Source organism: Puntigrus tetrazona, chromosome 19 (genome assembly GCF_018831695.1).
Source record: "Puntigrus tetrazona isolate hp1 chromosome 19, ASM1883169v1, whole genome shotgun sequence".
Classification (NCBI taxonomy): Eukaryota; Metazoa; Chordata; class Actinopteri; order Cypriniformes; family Cyprinidae; genus Puntigrus; species Puntigrus tetrazona.
The window spans coordinates 2,306,515-2,328,718 of record NC_056717.1 but is presented as its reverse complement, the minus strand read 5'-3'; the positions used below and the strand labels follow the sequence as shown (position 1 = coordinate 2,328,718).

Genomic DNA, 22,204 nt, shown 5'->3' with positions numbered 1-22,204 from the left:
GCCACGAGTAAGTACTTAATGAATGCAGTTACCATAGAAACTAGTCAAATTGTGCAAAACCGTTCAGTGACCGCAACACAACAGCAGTGCAGTCACATATTTCAGTCCTTCAGATCTTTATTTGAATATTTATACATGTAAACACACTCAAGGTGAAATAATCTAATTGAATCGACCCGTCAGAGATTCAGAAAATAGGCTTTTCACACAGCTTTTGACTATTTTTGCACGTGTGAACTGCATTTGTAAATTTAGCCTCATTCCAGCACGACTTTCTTTCATTCGTATCCGTTTCTCGTCCCTGTAAACTTTGTATCCACAGCTTTAACTTGTTAGCGCATTTAGGTCGGTGTTTTGTCCACAAAAGTGTTTGATTTCCCTTTAGTAATCGTACATCCATACAAATGAACGCTGCCCTTGTGAGTTCTGGTGTTGGATGAAAAGTTGGGCTCGTTCACTCATTTCATTCTTAATGTTTATACAGAGCTCACATTTCTCCGATGTTTTTCATCTGCGCGATAAAGCAGTGAAAACGAGCAAGATAACCTGATTGTCCTAAAGCACGTGGATCAAAAGCAACAGAATCTGTGTTTTTTTTTTAGAAGTTTACCCAATACATGGGATCCTGGAGCACAAAACCAGTATTACGTAGCACAGGTATGTTTATAGCAATAACCAAGAAGGTCAAAAGTATTGATTCTACTTTTATGCCAAAAATCATTGGTATATTAATTAAAGATCATGTTCCTTTAATATATTTAGTAAATTTCCTACCGGGAATATATCAAAACTTCATTTTTGATTAGTAATATGCATTGATAAGAACTTCGTTTTGGACAGCTTTAAAGGCGATTTTCTAGTATTTCGATTTTTTTTGCAATTTAAAAACAACAAATCAATGGAAAGTTCAGCTTTCAGATTATGGATGGACTCTGGTTAACTGGTTTTGTGGTCCATGGTCACGCACTACAGAAGATCACTTGGGAGGTTTTCCCACTTGGTCTGTAAAATGAAAAAAATGCGTAACCGAACTTGCACAGTTCCGATGTTCCTCTGGCACGAATGCTTTCTCATGCTCTATTTTCGTACTAGCTCTGAATTAGAGCATGCTGACCCGCAAGGCAAGCCACGCGAACCTTTAGGTTCCACCTGACATGTGAGTACGCTGTGCCCCGCTGCTATTTACAGTGCATTTAGCCGTAGAGAAATGTACGTGCAAACGCACCGATGGCACATGATGGAAGACTGTTAGCAATGCTGCCTGAAACCTCTGTACAGCAAGCATGACTGAAGTCTGGTACTGACGTGCTGGTGAGACGAAGAGTGCCCTTATATCTCTTATATCTTCTGCCTTAATCTGAAGCAGCACGTGGTCAGGGTCGGTGCATGAGACAGGATTCTGGTGTCAGTGAGTTCAGCCTCCAAGAAACGTGATGTTTAGTGGTGCTTGTGGGCAGCTGCAATGTGAGCTTTGGCTATGCCCACTTGTAAGTCTCTGGTGTGTAGATATAGATATTGTTCTCGGTGTGAACTTCCAGCCGGTGCGTGATCAATCTCGCTAAAGCATGTTTTGTCTTTCTCTACAGCTCTGTTCCAATCTATAGTCAGCTCAAAGCATACTTCGGCTTTTAAGTGTACACTAGAGTATGCGTACAGGGACAATCTCCAGTGCTCAAGTGGCAATAATCCAGGGTTTTCACATCGAAACGGTCGACACTTCAGGCGTACGGTGACATATGAATCAATCTAACTTCATGAGCGATTCGACTTCAATGGTATACGCGCAGGTGAAAATTTGTTATAGACTTGTTTGCATGCACTGATACTCTAATAAGCACAGACAATACATAGCACCGCTAATACTGGGCAAAATAGTCAATTTCTTTCAATTGATATTTTCCAGTATTGAATAAGATGTAGTTATATACATGTGCTGCAGCCGAAATATGGCGTTTCAATGGAGGTGCAGTGTTGCTGCTGACTATCTTTTGGAACAGGCTTTGCGTCAGGAACGTCGTCAAGGTCTACGGATTACTAGATTTTAAAAGGCTTGATTACACAGAACTGCTTTAGAGAATGGATACTATGTTTAAAGATATTATAAAATGTCTTTCATCCATGGGCAAGGTGGCTTTTACCAATAGGTTGCATTCATGATTTAAAGGTTTAGTTTACCCTCCAACCCTAATCGAATACACCTGCTTTTCATTTTCAAGCGATCTTAGACCTTAATTAGTCGCTTCAGGTGTGTTCGATTAGAGCTGGAGCTAAACTTTGCAGGGCAGTCAGCAGTCCTGGTTTAAATGGAGACAGCAATGGCATTGTCTCCAAAATCTCAACTTTTTCAGATGCGTTTCAAGGCCAAATTCAATGGCTAAAATGCATAAAAGGTTTTCCATTATCACTCGATACCGTTGTGTAAATACCACCTTTAACACATTCACGCAGAACGCATCTTGGACTTTAAAAGCACACTTTAAAAATATTAAAAAAAGAAAAAAAACGCAAATAGAAGAAAAAAGCCAAACAGAAGAATAGATTTTGATAAGAAATCGCTTGCTCCGCCTCCGGGGTCTTCTGATTGGTCCCCCGTTTTGGAACTGGTGTCGATGAACTGCGCTGTGTGTCAAAATTGAAATCCTGACAAGGAGTCTTTAACGATACACTATAAAAGAAGCGAGCGCGTTCTAGATCCATCTAGAACGTGTTTAACACAGAAACACAACAGAAAAGCAGCGCGCTGGAATGATAAAAATGCGTTCTGTGCGAAAGGCCCCTGCCTTTGACCCTATCGATTATGTCTACCAGCCAGTTTTCACTTTTACATCTTATTTAAAAAGGTTTTTGCGGCTTTCGTTTCATGACTATTTTGAACACTGATGCAATTTATGTGCTATGTTTAGTGCTAAAAACTATTAAAAACACATTTTGCTACTGGGAAAATATTATGCTCTCAAATGCCCTTCTCCTAATACCAGGAGACTAGCGATAGGTAGCATGGCTCATGGCACTGACATAAACCAACGGCTATTGGGTATATTTCTTTTGAGGGCAAGCCATTTGTCTGTCTCCGACTTAATGTTTCGACAAGGGATGCCAACACAGAAGAGAAAACCATGTAGTTAAGCTATTTTATGGGGTCTTTGAAGTATTAGTGTGTATAAGATTGCAGTTACGATATGTTCTCTCTAAATGTTAACTGTATCATAGTAATAACGGTTAAAGGGAACGGAGAAAGCTCCAGAGGATGTAGAGTACGACGAGACTCTAAAATCCGCAAGATTGCTGAAAACTTCAGAACGTGATCTCCAATAATATGAAGCAGGGCCTGTCCGTTGAAGCCCAAATATACTACACCTTCGAGAGGCTTGCACCGTCGACCTCAGACAGCGACAACAAGGTAAGTGCAGCGGTCCAGGCCCGAGGCGGTGACCACGATGCGACACGTTGGTGAAAGCGAAGACCGACTGATACACAGGTGAGTGACTGCAGGTGGCTTGCGGGAGTCAGCAGTTGCAGCTCTTTTCCCGCTCCGCCTCCTCCTCGGCAGGATACAGGACTTTAGCGGTGAGGCCGCTCTTGACCCCGTCCCAGCCGTCGCGCGTGGAGATCTCGCCCATCTTCATCAGCTCGTAGATGTCCCGCGTGAGCAGCTCGAAAGCACGCTCCACGTTGCTGTTGCACTTGGCCGAGGTCTCCACGTAACGAACGCCGAGTTCGGCCGCCAGCTGCTCGGCCTCGTCGCGAGTCACCTTGCGGTCGCGGCCCAGGTCGCTCTTGTGGCCGATTAGGATGTAGACCATGTGATGAGGGAGGATGTGCTCGCTGACCTCTCGGTGCCATTCCCGCACGTGATCGAAGGTCTTCCTGTTCGTCAGGTCGAAGACCAAGAGGCCGCCCACAGAGTTGCGATAGTAGGAAGTAGTGATGGACCTGACGGGATGAAGAAGATGACATATATTTAATGCATCAAATGATGGCTAGAGATCCTAAAGGGGTCATCGACTTGTCTAGCCTGAAACATAAGCTTTTTAAACTCATATGAAACAACATTCATAAGGCACAGTTTTTAAGATTCACCCATTCATTTAGATAGGAATTGGTCTTGGTCTTTAAGCCCCTCCCACAATTGTTGATCGATACTGGTGTTTTAGCACAGACCCGTCCTAAGTGAGCTAGAAACGGTTCATCATTGTTTGGATGCAGGAGCAAAAATTAATATTTCCCTTTCCTAAGGATTTTCTAGTTAGCAGTTTTATGACGAATGCGGATGAAGTCTCTCAGAGACTCATTAGCATTTAAAGGGACATGCACTGGAACGGATCGCAGTGAACGGAGCCGTTTCTGACGATGTAAAAAGGGTTGTTTTACACCACTATTGAGGAATTTTAACCAAAGAATGGAATATTTTGGTTTCCATATAAAGTTACAGGGGGCTAGAACATTTCTGGAACTTTCCAAAAATTATCCAGAAATAAACAGCCTTTATACTAGTTTGACATTGTTTTGTGGCATAATGTTTCAATTACTTCAACTTTTTTTTTTTTTTTTTTTTAAAAAGCAGCAGGTTACAAGCTGCGATAAAAGGAAATTAGACCAATTTTTGGAGAGTATAGAAGAGGATCTCAAGTGAAAATATACAAGGTGGTGAATTTGTACAGATGTATGATTGAGATTGTAGAAACTTCTACGAATCTGACACAAAGGCAAGATAGCAATAAATTGTCAAAGTGCTGTATTGTCCCAGCTGCAAAGTTTAAATTATTATTACTACTACTACAGTTACCATTGAAGCCAGAAAAGTCCATTTTGTTACTACTCATGTAACACGAAACAGCTGATGATACACTTAAAACCAGAAACCACTGAGCCACCAGTTCTATTTTTTGCATAACACATAAAAGCTCTGTATATCATATGGATATTTCAGTATAATTAAACCGATATCTCTTCTTCTGCAAGACCAAAAAATTACATTTCCAGTATGAAAAATCAAGTTGCGTTATGCATTTAAAAGACAACCTTGGAAAAATGCATAATAAAAGACACAGCAATGTATCAGGAGGACAGTATTAAACCTACAAAAGAGCATTCTAGCAGCTAGAACCAATACGTTCCTTATTTCTTTGTTTATGCCGCTGTGCGACGACAGCTCCGGCCCTCGTTCAAGCAATGTCTATGCTATATAAATTTTGCATCTGCCGTGGAGTGCGTTTTGTCAGATGGACAGTCAGAAGCACTGGCCTCAGGCAATGGCCTAGTTCATAACTGAAATGAATTTTAATTATACAATTAAACATATCACATATCTGTGGGAGGGGGATGTTAAGCTAAATATATGCATGTCTAATTTATCTGTGCGTACAGCTATCATGTGTGGAAATTAGACGGTGTGCGTCTGATCCTTCAGATTATAAAACCATAAAGGCTTTTCCGCTGGTTGAAGGGCTCTTTAAAGCAGCGGGGATGGCTGTTTGTGTTTCCCTGAAGGCAGGCAGTGCTTCGAAATGTAGGCCAAACAGATCAAGAGACGGCGGGATCTGAGCCCAGTGACAATAATAAACCACATGCTCATCATCACAGGGTCCAAACAGGTGAGGCATGTGATGCTGGAACAAATCAATGAGATGAGCCCGTTTAACTCATTCACAAACAGTCCTAGGCCTGCCTGAACTCGGTATATAAAAGGGATAAACACTGATATAAAAGTATGGCAAACCAATGGCATCGCAAAATGTGCTAAAATCATATACCATGCGAATATTGCTTAACATAACAGCAAGGCTAACCTGAACCTCTCCTGTCCGGCTGTGTCCCATAGCTGCAGCTTGATTTTAACGCCGGGCTCGATGTCTAGTGAACGGGCGTAGAAATCCACCCCCACCGTGGGGTCCGCTACATCGCTGTATACGCCATCCGTGAACCTCTTGAGCAAAGATGACTTGCCCACCGTCGAGTCCCCCAGTAAAATGATCCTGAACTGGTATTGCCATAAAATATCCATGGCATGGCGAGTGCAGAGCTCCGGCCACAGGCTCCGAGACAAAGCGGTGTTTACATTGAGCGTGTGTGGAGCGGAGCGGAGGATGGAGAAGGTGGGGGCGCGGCGGACGCGCTGCTGCAGTCATGTGACGCTCCTTCTCGGATCGCTTCTGCTAACTAACGTGTAACTACAGCGAACGGAGTCGATGACTTTCGTCGGAGATGTGCGGGGGAAGGAAGCGAAACCCGTTTCGCAGAATAAGCGTTACGTAACGCTCTTCCCGTTGTACGGCGTGTGTATGCACAGGCGTTCGTTTAGCGCGTTTATGTAACGTTTATACATATTTATAAAGCGACGGGACACGAGAAGCGGGTGAAGCGCGAGGGTTTTAGTGGATGCTAGTAAACAGCGCGTGGAGCGGGGCGACGGGGTAAAGTCCCTGCAGAGCAAGGTGTCTTGATTTATTGCGCGCATAAAACTGCAGTGTTAAAGATCAAACATGCGTGTTTATAATCGGAGTCAACAGTTCATCATCCAATCTTTTGTGGCCTTAAAAAAAAAAAAAAAAATATATATATATATATATATATTTTTTTAATTAAACATTATTAAGCCTTTTTATTATTATTAATATCCTGTGGCATTATATTATATAAAGTGGCATTATATTATGAAAACAAACTGATCATCTAAGGGTTACAATCTTGAAAATACATTAATTTTTTGGTTTTGTTAATTATATATAAAAGGTTACGTCAGAAAATGTTATTATTTTTTGTGTTTATTTCGGAGTTGATCTAGGCTCAGTCCCGGCGGAGTGCTCTGTCTCTGTCCGTGGTGCTGAAACACACTGCGGGGGCTTCCGCGCGTCCTTTACAAGATCCGGAAAATGCTTGTAAATACCGTGTAATGTTAAAAAAGAAATAAAGCGCTTAATGGGGTTATCTTAATCAGCTGACCGGTATCCCGCTAATCCTGATCACACTATTCTCCCGAGTATGAGTTTATGTAGCCTATGGCATAATCTGTGGACAGATGGAATTAGCCATTACATAATCGGGTTTTTTTTTTTTTTTGTTTTGTTTTTTTATGGGCCAATGTGTAAAAGCAGGGAGAGGGGGTTAGGCGAAAAATCGGCAGCTGTCAGCAGGAAGTGGCTGCCACTAAAAACCGGACGTCAGGTGTCGCTAAAACCCGGATGTGGGTGGAGGCTGCCAGCGTACAAATATCATTAGTGTATATTATAATGATCAACATACATAAAACACCACACAAACTGTAACGTTATGGAATAAGAAGGTGTCTACAGAAACAAAGGATTTCAAGAAGAGCAAACGACACCTTTCCTACTACGTACTTTCTAAACATTTAAGATTTATTAGGCATTTGCCATAAAGCTGCTATTATAGTGAGAATAAAGGCTTTGAGTCATATTTAATGCGTTACCAATGTACTTCTCTCTCCTTCTGTGTCTCTTCAAATGCTTCTGATGTGGCTGACGGCAGAGGAAAATGTAAAAATAAATAAACAAGTATTGTTTGGCAATAAACTGTTTGTTTGCTTATGTAAAATGGATTTTATTCACATACCCACATGTACCTAAGATCAGATTCACACAGCACCTCCTGATATGGGTCATATCATGCTGAAAAACAAGACATTGAGACATAGATCATTGAGAAGTTGAATAACATTTTTCTGTGGATACGTTTTTGCACTGTCACGTTTCCCGTGGTTTCTCGGGAGAGAAAAAGGAGCGCTCGAGACTCGAAATAAACTTAAACAGATTTAATCCAAAAACTGGCAAAAAATAAATACAAAAAAGGCAGGCAGAACAAAAACCACGAAAAAGACCTCAGGAACAAAAAAAAAATCACTTCTGGACGTTGACTATGAAACATTGTAACGTTGATGATCCGACAAGGTGAACACAAAACACAAGGCTTAAATACACAAGGAAATTAACTAAATTAACGAGACAAGGCTGAAGACAATTAAACAATTAAACACCAAGGGAAGGCAGGGCACAGACAGCACGTGGCTCGAGACAAAAAAAAACAATAACAAAAGTCCAGAGATGTGACATGCACGTTCTGATCTAATTAGTTAACGTTAGTAGAATTTTGGAAATGTGATGACTTCTTACCTGAAATAACCGATAGCCAGGTAAACACAAGGCGAAGACAGAAATAATGGAAAGAAGGGAGAAGGCAGAGAAGTGTAGTTCTTAAAAGAACGGTTTGGTCAATTGTTATAGTAAGTTAATGGATATCAAACAATCTCCTGAAAGGTTAACACACAAAAAGATATGGTTCGTGTTACACGTGTCTTTTGTAATTCCTGTCAAACTACATTCGTTTCACATATAGTGTTTGTTAGTTAATGGTAGCCCCCTTGCAGAGCAACGTGCAACATGTCAGTCAGATAACAACTAAAATATTCGGCTGTCACTACTGCCTTCCGGCTCTTATTGGCCGCCTTTTTTTGTATCTAAACCCCTACTAAAAGCAAGTCGGTTTAACACAACAGCATGTTTCAACGTACGTTCATTTTTATTACAAGCGTATGTGACGGAACTACATTCTACAAATCAGAACTACATATCCCAGCGTTGCGACGCAACATCTCATTCAACCAATCAGCGTCACGTTTCGCTGTATAAAAGCACGTGTCGCGTTCTCATCCTTCCTCTTTCCACCCGCTTTCTCGGAGAATGGAGGTGAGTTTAACGCAATCCTAAAACATCGAAGACCGTGCGATGCGTTTTAGCGTGTATTTTTTGTAAGTAGTTTGTTTTGTTGTTACACCAATAGCTCATTTGTGAATTATAGGTGTTCAGCGCAGGATTTCTGGGGTTTAGTAGTAGTCGCGATGAAGTAATTTCTGGCCTCGAAACATTCCTTCCTTGTTTCTTTTTTTTAATAAAAATTACTTGCGCTCTTAACGTTAGGGAAAGCAATATAAGGTTTTGTAAATAAATGCAACTTAAGACATGCGTTTTTCTAAAAGCTGTTTTGTTTACGTTTTACTTAACGTTGGAAACAGTCTAGGCATTAAAGCAAAGCCTGTAACCTTGGTTACATAACGTAGTCACTTGTTCATCGCCGTTCATGTTAAGCTTCTACCTACAACGTTATTTCTGTTTTGCGTCCGTTTGTCCCCTCACTTCCTCCGTATCTCCTGTTTTTCAGGTGTCCGTCGGTCCCGCATCGCCTCGTGGTTCCACCGCAGTCCCTTCTGCAGAGGTATCGAGTCAACTTTAACAATGTAACGTTAACCTGTAGTAAACGTGCCCACTTAAAACCGGACGACATGAATAAAACCTGCGAGTTAAGCTTGGTTAATAATGGCGAGGCTGAAGTCGCGGCCCTGATCGAAGCCGTTCCGTTTCTCTGTAACGGCAGCGGGTCAAACAGGAGCCTAAAGAAACACTTTACCGACGGTCGCTGTACAGTTCCTTTTTTTTCTGTCCCAGCAACATTTAAGGGTAAAGGACAACCGGAACTTGACGACTTGGATGCCAGTGTTTAAGTAGCCCTACCTAACGCTGGCCGTTTCTTTCACGCAGGTTGGATGATGCAGAATGAGCTGCCCTTTATAAAGGAGTCCCATCAATCCTACTAGAGATGGTCCCAGCGAGACTTCTCCAAGAGGTTGGCGTCTTTTTTAATCAATCTTGTTTTTAATGTTGGCCGTGATGACAAACTTGCCCTCTCTGAGAACGACTCTATTATGAGACCCAAAATAAACGCTCCTGAGCCAAACTTGAGGCCTTAAGTTACTTCAGTTTAACTTTTGGCTTTGGTTTTAAATGTTTTTTTTTTTCCCTCAGATGTTGCAGTGCTGCCTGTGAGGAGACCTCTGTCGTGTGAGCCCATGTAAGTCGATGTCTGTAGTGTTTTTGCACGTTTCTGAGAGCCTGTGCTGTCCGTGTGCTCTGTTCTTCAACAACGTGCTAAATCAACGGGCAGACTTTGACTGGCCTGTCTACCGGTGTCTGCGTCGGTCACTCGACTGTCCAATACATGCTCTGGCGGAGATTTGATTTTTATTTCCTCTCTCCTCAGCTGCTGATGGCCTGTAGGACGGGTCGAGCTAGTGCAGGTGTGTTTCTGTCAGCTTTTATGGCGTGTTGATTCCTGATCAATGATGATTTACTTTATTGGTGACTGCTGGATGAAACCTGCGGATATGGGACTGAGATCAGTGCTTTTTAGACGTTTTGTTTGTCTATTAGGACTTGCACTTATATAATTTGTTTTCCCCACAGGTGCTGATGGCTTGTAGGACTGGTCGAGCTAGTGCTGGTATGTTTGTCATCTTAATAAATGTATCAATTCCTGATCGATGATTATAATGACTTTAAGGGTGACTGCTGGATGAAGCCTTCGGAAATGGGACTGAGATCAGTTTTTGCTTAGATGGCGTTGTCTGTACTTGCCTGACTTTATTTAAATTTTTTTTTTTGGTTTTCAGCTCCTACCCAGCAAGTGGAACAAATCTGGAAGTTCATCTGTGTGGTTGTTTAACTCTACTTGTATGATTTATCAAGTCTATAAATAAAAGACCCTTTGGCTGAGAAGTTGTTTTTGTCTTTTTTGTAAAAACGAGCCTTTCTAGTTAAAACTGCAAATCATAAAGATCAACTAAACATTCACGACTTTGAACATTTAATACTAGAACAAAAACACTGGGCCAGAGCAAGTTTATAAATTTGAGTTTAATTGATCGTGTGACAGTTCTTATTTCTTGGATCCTTGAAACTACCTCCCAGAGACCAGACCTGGCTGCAACATACCATGAACAGATTCATTCCTGAGCGAGTGAACGTAGTTTGAACTCCATGATCTCCATGTCTGGGGAACTGCTGCCGCTTCGGTCACTGTACGTTTCTCTGTCAACAGAAAACCAATTGCGTTACACCCCCAAAAACCTAGTGAAGTTCGCATGGCTGTTGCCATAATGCACAATACTTTTCCAGAGGTCAATGTTCAAGAAACAGCAGAACGTGTTTATTATAAATCTGAGGATGGCACTGGGTGAGAGGAATTGGGCCACTCTGGGAACGTCAGTGCATACCGTGGTGAAAGCCGACAGCCTTTCTGAAGATAACCTGGGAGTCTCCCAGCAGCAGCCAGCAGCAGGCCCAAGTATGGTGGAGATGGTTTAATGGGTCTGGATGTGAATTCTGGGTGATACTGGACACCAACAAAATACGGGTGATCTGCAGAAATCAATATTGACTTGTCATTTTTAATATTTTATAAATGTGTTGAAGAGTGGCAAATATGCATTTCAGCTGATCTTTGTGGATTTGCTCGGACCTACCGTCCAGCTCTATGACCTCCATTCTCTCGCCCTCCACGTCCTGACCCACGAAATGAAAGCCCTTCTCCTCAAAATGCTGCTTCAGCTCTGGGTTCACCTGTGCAAACAAAAGAAATGAGAAGAATAAATACTAACAAAGCTACACAAGTAATCCGGACAAATCTTAAGTGAGCATAATTGACATTTTCACCTTGATGTGTCTAAACATCGATTTTTCAGCAAACAGTACTCATTCGACGGCTGTCTCAACGTAGAAAAACCATAGGCTCAATCATAATGAAAATTGTGTGCTAACATGCGCAGCATTTAACAATTCAACTGATGAGTAGTCTGATCAAAGCATTTACGCATTCAACTTTGGTGTCTGAATAAAGGTGAAAGGCCTATGTGTCAACAACCAAACTATAATTAAGCACTTACATGAAGGCATAGCGGTTCACAAATAAATTAAGAAAATATAGCAAACAAAATACACAAACAGAACACGTTTGAGAGATAATGTAACAAATCTTTTACCGTCACATTACACACATACTGTCATATGAATTATTCTTAAAAAATAAGATGATGTACCTCAAAGCGATGTCTGTGTCTTTCCTCAACATAATCTACATCTCCATAAAGTTTTCCTGTTTGAGAGAGAATACGTTTAAAGCTGTCTGTTGTTTTACTAGTACAGCGTTTCAGTTTGTGAAATGCACTTACTAAGTATGCTGTTTTTGGTTTTGAAAATGGTTTTCCTTTTCCCCAGTCGCATAGTTCCTCCCATCTGCCCTGGATTGTGCTCTGGCATGTCTATCACCTGAGAGGCGCCCAATCGAACACGGGGAAATCATTACATCCGCTCCATTTGCTTCAGATGCGAAACCGACGAGAAATCCACATTTTAACGGAATCTACTCACCACGGGATGTTTACTTTCCGGGTCGAATTCTGTGGAGTTGGCACCTAGGGAAAACCAAGAGACACGCTTTCTTCAAAACAGCTTGTTAAACATTCAGTAAAAAAATTTTTTTTGTAGGTGTAGGAAAAATGTACCTTTCCAATCCAACATGTTCCTAGCAAATTCACACACAGCGAGCTGCATCCCCAAACACACACCTGAAAGACGAGCGTCACAGACAGGTTACGTTCACAGGCGCTGCGGGACATTCGGTGTTAGTGCATTTAGTGAGGTCCCACCGAGGAAAGGCTTCTTCTGCTTCCTGGCCCAGCTGATGGCTTGAATCTTGCCCTCCGTCCCTCGAATCCCAAAACCTCCAGGTACTAAAATACCACTGACGGCACGAGAGAGCAATATTAGAAAACTGAATCAGCGTAGCGGGCGAAAACCGAACACTGATTGCACCTGCATTCTCCATAATGAACAAGAATTACTCACTCTGCGCTGCAGAGCTTCTGCCAGGCCTCGTGGTACTTCACAGGTTCCTCCTGTAACGTGCTGGCCTCCAAATCTGCAGAGTCAACGTACTAGAGAAAGAAGAATTAGAGATCAAGCTTCATTGATTCAAATTGTTGTCTTTTGGTCTTTGATAAACAGACATCATAGCCGTTTTGTTGTTATTTGGCTGCTATTACTTTTAAGCGCTGACGAAGATCTGATCGGCATGCTCACGGTTTCGTTTGCAATTTTATATGAAATGATCTAAGGCTAGTGCGTGGTATATTTGTCTGTTCAATTGAAGAGCATGCACTACAAGCACCATACACGGCTGACATTAAATGTATTAAATATAGTATTAGCACTAATCCAAATCCAAAAAGTATTCTTTAGAGGTAGAATCAGTTGCATCAGCTGGCCGTGTTTCACTCACCTTAACCTCTAGTTTGTGGCTGATGGCGAGAGCGGAGTGTTCCAGGGCTTTGATAACAGAGGCATAGGAGTCTGAAAACTTGGTGTATTTCCCTACCAGAGCAATGGAGCATTGCTCCAACAGCCTGTCCGACCTACCATACAAACACAGTGCAGATACCATTAAAAAAGACCCTTCTTTGTCTGTATCACAACGTGAAACAAAACTCAAAAGACCTGGATTCATCTTGTTAGCTCCAAGTGGAAACCTCCTGGTCTTCCTCGTGAAAACCAACGCTGAAGTAAAACTGCAATTCACAGGCTGACCACTAGAGACTGACTCCAAAAGAGAGTCAGTGCCATACACCCCATGTTAAAACATGTTTACAGCCTGGTACAAAAAGTGGCTTTGGTCTATACAGCTAATTTTGCTCTTCATGACAATTGTTAGGGGGTGAAATTTTTTTTTTTACTCATCCGTCTAAATTTAATTATTTAGCTCACGTTGCTATTTTTGTGGTGAACAATCCTCTGTGCAAGTCAATCCACAAAAAAAATGAGTTTGCATTCGTAACGTTTAATCCAAATCTGAAAATGCTCCTTCGCTCTAAAACGACGGACCTTTTTTGATCATTAACCACAAACTGATGCTGAATCGGTTTTGAGTTTGTACTAGCCTGTCTGACATCTCTTTCCACTTTGCGAGCATTTTCCTGGGTCTGGCTTCAATGGGAAGGTTCAGTCTGCGACAGAAATATCCCACAACGCCCTGGTCTTCTAAGAGCAGCGGCACTCTGTAGATGGACGACACATCGTGTACACAGATCACCTGTAGAGAAGACAAACTTTTCAATTAATGATTGAGCATACACATAAGGCACCTTTCATGCTAAAAGTGAAAGTTTTAATCAGTATCAAGCATCCGGCATCAGTGCATGCGAACCACTGTCCTTTAGCTGCATGTTCAACTTATGAGACCAGCTGTTCACGAACTCAACATTTATGATAGTTCTGTTGGCTTGTTTTTAGTTCTTCGGGAACCAGACCAACCTGTTCAGGCTCCACATGACAGAACATGGATATCTTCTCCTTCACCGAGGTATCAAGTGGAGTGGAGCAACGACACATTATCTGCAAGAGCAAGAAAACAACTTTGTGTGACCAACAAAAAAATACCAACATACTTTTTCTTCATTTGGATATTTTTTAAGCATCCATCGTTTAAACCTTAACAGTCGAATATGGCTTGTTTAGTTTAGACAATATCTTGACATTTAAATAGGCTAAACACTGAACCACTGATGACAGATGGACTATTATGACGTCTTTTCATACTTTTCTGGACCTTGACGGTGATAATTGTTTGGCAATTATCAATGGGACAGTCACAAGCCTCCCGGTTTATATCCACAATGTCTTCAGTTGTGTTCTGAAGACAATCTGAGCTTTTACAGGATTGGAACGACAAGTGATTAATGACAAAATTTTAATTTTGGGGTGGAGTAACCCTTTAGCCTTATAGGACCGGCCCCATAAAACAGGATGGTTCTAGACAAAGGGTCAGAGGGCAACATTTTTTACAAGTAAACCTCAGGAAACATATTACAATAATTGTTAAAACTCCATGTCACAACCCCTTTAAAATTGCTCTAGTCAAGTGTTTTTTGGATGGATGCTGAGGCTTTTTAGGAACCAATGGGTGAACTATCTATGGGAGGAGTCACACAGAAACAGACAGTCACAAAATTAGAGTATCCAGATTTGGTATTTGATTGGCTGTGTGAACTTAGCATGTTTCCAGAATATCTGTGAATATTATTTTTCAGAAGTCAAAAAAATGACATGGTGTTAGTAATGCTGACGGTTACTAAAACAGACAAAAAAAGCCCACTCTGAGAAACCGCCTCTAAATTTATCGACTGTGGATAACGCAACAAACACAGAAAGTGCATGGAGAAGTGCTCTATGCAGCTTGACTCACCAGGTCGGGTGACAGTCCCAGTCCTCTGAGCTCCCTCGCACTGTTCTGTGTGGGTTTGGTCTTCTGCTCTCCTGTAGCACTGGGCTGGACATCACAGACGAGAAGGTACGTCACTTTTGCATGGCATGATTATGATACGGTCTGTGACCTACGCTCTAACGCACTCAACACGGCTCCTGACCTGTGGTACCAGACTGACGTGAATGTTGCAGAAATTTCTCTCTTCACTTTAAACTGGAACTGTCTGAAGGCCTCGATGAAAGGCATGCTCTCGATGTCCCCGACCGTACCGCCCAACTGCAACAACACATCCGAACCTCAATCACTAGAAACCTGTAAAGACGTGCATCTCATCAAATGAAGTGTCCAGCGCCAACGCTCACCTCAATGACGCAGACCTGGGGCTCAACATCGTCATCGTCTACAGGAACTTTAGCTTGACGCATCACCCACTCCTGAATAGCATCAGTTATGTGTGGCACCACTGCAACAAGTCATTATCACAGTTAGTTCTGTGCAAAATATATGCCATAAGAGCTGTCCCATATGACTGTGACCATGTCCTTATGCCTTTTATTCAAGATCTGAATAACAACCAGACTAAACATCTCATTTTCTTTTTGGTACAGTCCAAAAAAATACTTCAATCAAGTGTGAATTTATCCTAAAACGTTTTGAAAGCAGACAAATGAATATGAGACCTCTTTCTTACCCTGTACGGTTTTGCCCAGGTAATCTCCCCTGCGCTCTTTGTTGATGACCGACTGGTAGATTTTTCCGGTGGTCAGGTTGTTGTCTTTAGTGAGCCTGATGTCCAGAAAACGCTCATAGTTGCCCAGATCTAAATCCACCTCTCCACCGTCGTCCAAAACAAACACCTCACCTACACAAGACCAAATACGTCACAGAACTCAAATATCAGCAGAAAAGTATAAAAGACATTTTAAAACTTTTAGTGTTATACACATACATACATGCACATATATTAAAGAAAATATATATTTTAGGACCATGAGACTAGTAGAACACTTATACATATATAGTCAGGGTTTTGTTCAAATAATGCATGGTGATGCTTGCATTTAGCAAGCAGATCGTTTGATTTCGATGTGCTGTAACCATAATAAGCAGTATTAGAAGCGTAAACGTGCTTCTATGAGGACTGGTGTGAGATTACCATGCTCATACGGCGAGAAGGTTCCCGCATCGATGTTGATGTACGGGTCGATCTTGATGGCTGTGACATGCAGGCCGCAGGACTTGAGGATGGTTCCCACACTGCTGGCTATAATGCCTTTCCCGATGCCTGAGATCACACCGCCCGTCACCAGAATATACTTCATGCTGCCAATCACACCCTGGACAACGGAGACGACCGGGTTCATTCATTTAAAACCTGCTTACACGGTTTAAGGTCGCACACACATTTGACCATTTCTTTGTTAAACAGCAAGTTTCACCACGATTCAATAAAGATCAATTCCTAAGCGCAATCTCACTTGGCCAAACTCCATGTCATGAGCAAACACTTGACTCAGCGATGAGAAAATACCAATTCCCCGAAGAAGCAAACAGATCCGTGAAAGCTGCAGACCACGACCCACAGGTTTATTTGTTCTGAGAGAACACTTTATCCTCCTTTAACCGCTTTCATAAATCACCAAACACCACACACAGTCAGACCGTTACAGCAAATCACACCAGAGATGAACTAACAGAAGTATATCTTAAAAATTTCAATCCATAAATCACATTTACAGCAGATCATATGCGTGAGGAAATGTGATGCCATCCTTAACGAACATATTAATTCACGTTATAATGGCAACCAAAATTTCCACGAAACTGTCCTTGTTTACTATATGTACTTCTTAAACATTTTAATTATGTATTGTTGGTTGACAATATGTATAAACCCCCTTCGAATGTCAAACTGCCCGGCAAGAGTTTAGATTTTTTTTAGAGTTTATTTTTATATTCACGCTCGCGACCTGTACTGTGTTTTACCAACAGGTACAGAAGTTTTTTTTTTGTTTTTTTTACACATCTATAGCGACTACAATCCCAAAGTATGAAGAACAAGTACTAACGTTACAGTACTATATAGTGTTCTGTGCCGTCTCTAATATCCGCATACTTCTCAAACACGCTTGTCGTAAGAAAGCTCAATTCACCGGGTGGTTTGAACATCGGATTTTTGCATACTTACTGTAAAATACCGGACCGTCCTGGTGCGACAGACCTACCACGATATCTCGAAAGCGCGAAACCCGTTGTTAAAGCGATAACAAACGTGTTCACATCACACGTGCTGCTCGACCTCAGAGTAGCGGAACACATACGGCGAGCCGGAGGCCAGAGGGCACGCGCGTTTCGTAATTCGAAGACTTTCTTTGGGCGCGAGACAAGTACCGAAATAAAGACGATTTTTTTTTATTAATTGACGTTTAACACAATGTGCATAACCAGCAATTACTTCGTTACAGTACTTAAGTTTTCTGTACTTTACCTTCGTTTTCAATTGAGATTTACTTAAGTATTTCAGCCAACTTTTACTTCACTACATTTTCTAATGCAAGCGTTTGCGTTTACTCCGAAGCACATTCGTTACTCACTACAAAACAGTCTCAACTGTAAACCATAAAACCTAAAATATTGTTACTGTATTTTTTTTTTTTTTTTTTTATACTGTAGAATTCCGGGAACCACAGCTGCCGGTTTTTCACCATAAATTTGTATAGAATTGTAAGCCCAAGGACACCACACACACTATAGGAGCAGGACAGTTAAATCTGGGGGGTTTCCCCCCTCATGTTTGTGGACATTATGAATATCTTATAAGATTTAAAAAAAAAATCTTTAGTGTGTACCCAGCCTTAGGCTATTTGTTAAGGCTAGAAACCTGCAAAGGAACTGGGTGATGTTTTGCTCCAAGTCCTCCAAAACAGTCAATGGACTGCTAGCAGTCAGAGAATTTTAATGCTGGTAAATCAATGCCTTAGATTTTTCTGCAGTATGGGTGTCCTTAGGCTCCTAACAGATAAAAATAATATTTGAACCCATCTATAACAGACACTCTTCCATTTGTCCAGTCCTGGGTTTGAAAATATTTTGGCAAAAAAGTAAAAAAAAAAAAAAAGTATCGAATTATGTTACTTAGATACTTTTTACAGAAAGTAATGTGTAAAACTACTTTTTAAATCTGGGCTGGGCTTGAAAGTTTATTTTGCAATTTAGTATTTTGCAATTTATAGTCTACCATAGAAGAACGTTTTTTTTGTCTAAATGGTTCAATACAGAACCTTTAACATCTGAAGAACCTTTCTGCTCCACTTTCAGCTTCTTCGTGGTGAAAGAAGGTTCTTGATATTATAAAAAGGTAAGAAAGAGATGGTTCTTTATAGAACCTTCGACTGAATGGTTCTCTGTGAAACTAAAAATGGTTGTGAACAACCTTTTAAGCACCCTAAGCGAAGTTAAATAGCTAACAATCAATTACCAGAAGTTGCATACTCTGGTAATAGAATATCATGACCAAAATGCTGTGGAGCGGGAAATGGTCAAATATATTACTGACTGACTGACATTAGACATCGTCCATGCACCTCTGTATTGGGTGTAGGAGCAGGAGTGACCATGGGAACTCTGTATGTGGTGATTCTCTGAATGCAGAAGGACTTGACGAGTCTGCACTCTGTAGTGTCACGGAGCAATAATTACCGTCAAAATGAGATTCTCAGAAGGAATAGAGGAATGATTGGCACTTGGCATTACACGAACACACTGTACCCAATTTGATGACCACCTTTGGGTACCACATTGAGTTCAGGGGATGCACGTTTCTCTGCAATAAGCTTTCACTCGTGTTTGCTCACACACTCAATAAATAGGAGTCCTTTCACCTTTGTAGTGCTGGAGACTCCCCAGGAACCGGGCTGAGACTGGACAGGGTGATTTCTCAGAATGCGAAAGGGCCTGACGTGACTGCGCTTATTTGCCACGGAGCAATAAATGCTGCTAGATATGGTTGTTTGCCAGCCGACCATAACGGATTGGCACCTGGCTTCACACATGCGCGCGATATTAATACAAGCTAGATCGGCTTTGTTGAGTGCGCGATTCTCAGAAAGAATGATTGAATGGATCGGCACTTGGCCTCACGCTTACACACTGCACCCACTTTGGCTCGGGGTGTAAATGCGCTGATGACCACCTTTCGGGAATCATGAAGGGCAGGGTGTGTGGCTGTTCTTTCTCAGAAGAGATTCTCAGAATGGCTGGAACAGAGATACTGGGGGGAACAATGTTGGGAACTATAACGGGGAGGATGTGGAAGGCTGCGTTTTTCTGAAACACTTGATCATTTTTGCTATGGAGCAGTAAATATTGTCAGTCACGGTCTGTCCCGTTGTATTTAATTTCGATAGAGCCGAACAATGTAGCACTGAAACTAATTCAGCTAAATAAATCTAACTAGTAAGGTTTCATTAGAATGACTGCACCTAGATTAAACTGATTCACAGTGTTGGAGGGGAATGCATTACAAATGTAACTCAATTACGGTAATATACTAGTTTTTGCTGTAACGTAGTAATGTAATGCATTACTAATACAGTTTTGGTAATATTACACTCGTTACAATCATAGTAACGCGTGTTAAACAACACATTTTAACAACCAATTTACTTACTAACTAAAATGTCATTTTAGCAGCCCTGCAGGGTCATAGACACACGTGAGCGGTTTAAGAAAACTCATGAGCACGAACACTTAAAATGCATGTCTAGATTCAGTCGAATGATAAAGTTTAGGCTCAGTTTACCCTCTTTAAATGAATGCCGTTGAACAGAATTTACAGAGAAACTATTTACTAAAATAACTTTATATGCAACGCTGAAATATAAGCATGGTTCGTTCAGTCAGATGTCAAGAAAGTTGCACGTGTTGTCTTTCAGAATTATCACTGGCTGTAATAATTTCATATTTCACGATATATTTGCATCTTTCGTGTGTTAAATTAAAGTATTTCCTTCTAAAGCTCCTTTTTCGTCAGTTCAGTGCTTTTCTTAATTCGCTTAATTCATTTTACGTATGAAATAGCGAATTTGGTTTTTATCACCGCGATGACTGCTTAACTTAATCCGAACATTAATATTTCGCATAATCCAAATCTAAGAGTGTGCAGTTTCTGTTTTAACCAGCAGAGGTCGACTAAACCTCAAAACATAAGTTAAAATTAATTTTCCTTTTAATGCCTCTGAATGCTGGACTTAAGTCATTTCTAGAATTCTGTATTTTTTTTATATATATATATATATATATATATATATATATATATATATATATATATATATATAAAATAATGAGAACTGTATTTCCTGTAAAGATGTGATGTTGTGTATAGGCAGGTGGCAGTGTTCACCACATTATAACACAACTTCTCTATCTACGCCACTGACCTTGAGACGTGCCTCCTGCCCATTTGTCATACTCATCTAAGTTAACTTCACTCAAACCCAGCTAATACGACTTACCTCGACCGCCTGAACTCATCTTCACTTTACCTTCCTGCGAGCAACCGTTCCATTCACAACAACTAAAGCCAAAAGTAATCGAGCCATGGTAAGGGAAGTGTTCGAGTTTGATTCCCATCGACTTCCGTAGTGTAAAACGGTTCTAAACACGCAAATTTCAGACAAGTTCATAATAAGAAGATAAATATGCATTAATTAGAAAGCTCTCTTGAATATAAACCGATTCGACCCATCTTTGCACAAACACGTATATATAGTTCCCGCAGCGGAGAGTGAGATCACCGGAGGACAGATCATCTTGTGTAACTGAACTCAACCTGCTATTACAGAGCTCATTTTCTCAGTAGCCCAGAGGACACGTTGTCCTCTTTAACCCTCATCAGACGGTTCACTCATTTATACAGGCTGTGATCTCCTGCTGAAGCTCTGGCGGAGGTGGAAGTCAGAAATACAGGAGCGGAGCGACAGCAGACAGTTCATGAGCACTTGATCTCAGCCTGGGGTCGGCCTGTTAACTGCATGCGCGGAAAATGGTCACCCAACACGTTCAGAGTAAGCGATAAGACTCTTTTAGTTCATCTCTGACAACAAAGCTGATTTAATTAACTCTCCCCTCCCCCCGTGTGGTTCAAGCCTCTCCACCAGCAGCTCTCTAGTCATTTCTTCTAATTAAAACTCGACCGGGGGAACCGTTTTCGGAGAGGTACAGTCAGACAGATCTGCCACACTGGATCAATCACGCGCACGCTCGTAAGCCAGCTGCCGACATTAACGGCATTTTAAGGCATCGCAGGCGTGCTCTTTGCGCAAAGGTTATTCCAAAACACCCATGAACACAACGAGGCCTTCTTTTGGGATACGGCGCACTGCATCTTCTAAGGCTTTCGCAGATAAACCCTCGCTGCGAAAAAAGACGAGTTTAGAGAAATTCAAAACGCAAAATTCATTCTTTGCCACCAGGTGCTGCTTTTTAGAAAAAAAAACATTAGGTGAAAATATGTTTCCCCTGTAACTCTCAGCTCTGAGCTCACAAACACTGCTTTATCGGCCGTTACAGGCACGATCAAATGAAAAAACCAAAATATCAACCTTCATAACCCATAATATGTGAATGCTGTATTGCATTGGAAAATAAAGTGGCATCTACACTATACATTTGCATTTACACTTGCATTTGAAGAAGCGACCTTGCTATTTATTAAGTGTCTGAGCTCTTTGATCACGTGTCATGACTTGTGTTTTGCACGTCATAAGTGAAACGCTGTACCGGATGCGCTACGGAGCAAGTTTACTGCAACAGAATGTGCAGCCAGTTACGTCAAATCAACATGTTTGTTTAATATTGGTTGAATTTTTTTAAATGGACAACGGATCTTCCACTGACTAGCTTCGCAACATGTCAACTTATTCTGCTGACCCTAACCATAACCCGAAAGTTCAGGTGAACTCTGAGAAAATCATATCATGTGACCAATAAAAGATTGATATGCCACAGCGTGACTTCATAGCAGAACTTAAAGAACATTAGGTTAAAATGCCAACATTGCAGGAGTAGATATTCTGTGTTGAACATCATATCATAGCTC

General features: G+C 41.3%; 2 protein-coding genes, 1 long non-coding RNA gene and 3 other non-coding genes across 7 annotated transcripts; 4 read left to right on the top strand and 2 right to left on the bottom strand.

The window, feature by feature from the left end:
• Positions 1-837: 837 nt before the first annotated feature.
• Positions 838-6,318, bottom strand: rab42a (RAB42, member RAS oncogene family a). The gene is made up of 2 exons (XM_043218444.1): positions 5,790-6,318; positions 838-3,933 (listed from the first exon to the last, which is right to left on the bottom strand). Exons 1-2 carry the CDS (start codon positions 6,002-6,004, stop codon positions 3,507-3,509), a joined length of 642 nt encoding a protein of 213 aa, XP_043074379.1. The 5' UTR covers positions 6,005-6,318; the 3' UTR covers positions 838-3,506.
• Positions 6,319-8,635: 2,317 nt separating this feature from the next.
• LOC122324052 lies at positions 8,636-10,562 on the top strand. 2 transcript variants are annotated; one of them, XR_006247097.1, is made up of 7 exons: positions 8,636-8,702; positions 9,175-9,228; positions 9,552-9,636; positions 9,816-9,861; positions 10,051-10,087; positions 10,254-10,290; positions 10,460-10,562. It is a non-coding gene; the product is annotated as an uncharacterized LOC122324052 (long non-coding RNA). The 2 variants fall into 2 exon arrangements; XR_006247098.1 differs by having other exon boundaries at positions 8,682-8,764.
• LOC122324259 lies at positions 9,346-9,483 on the top strand. The gene has a single exon (XR_006247129.1). It is a non-coding gene; the product is annotated as a small nucleolar RNA SNORA16B/SNORA16A family (small nucleolar RNA).
• On the top strand, positions 9,671-9,747 carry LOC122324258. Its single transcript, XR_006247128.1, has one exon. It is a non-coding gene; the product is annotated as a small nucleolar RNA SNORD103/SNORD85 (small nucleolar RNA).
• Positions 10,122-10,192, top strand: LOC122324257. Its single transcript, XR_006247127.1, has one exon. It is a non-coding gene; the product is annotated as a small nucleolar RNA SNORD99 (small nucleolar RNA).
• Positions 10,563-10,685: 123 nt separating the features above from the next.
• Positions 10,686-17,449, bottom strand: ctps1a (CTP synthase 1a). Its single transcript, XM_043218231.1, is given in 19 exon segments — positions 10,686-10,877; positions 11,063-11,207; positions 11,312-11,408; positions 11,885-11,940; positions 12,017-12,113; positions 12,216-12,259; positions 12,350-12,412; positions 12,494-12,588; positions 12,693-12,781; positions 13,126-13,258; positions 13,781-13,932; positions 14,154-14,234; positions 15,085-15,168; positions 15,266-15,303; positions 15,306-15,381; positions 15,468-15,568; positions 15,797-15,967; positions 16,262-16,442; positions 17,294-17,449. Coding segments are annotated over 18 exon segments (1,773 nt in total). The 5' UTR covers positions 16,428-16,442; positions 17,294-17,449; the 3' UTR covers positions 10,686-10,792.
• Between the last annotated feature and the right edge of the window lie 4,755 nt (positions 17,450-22,204).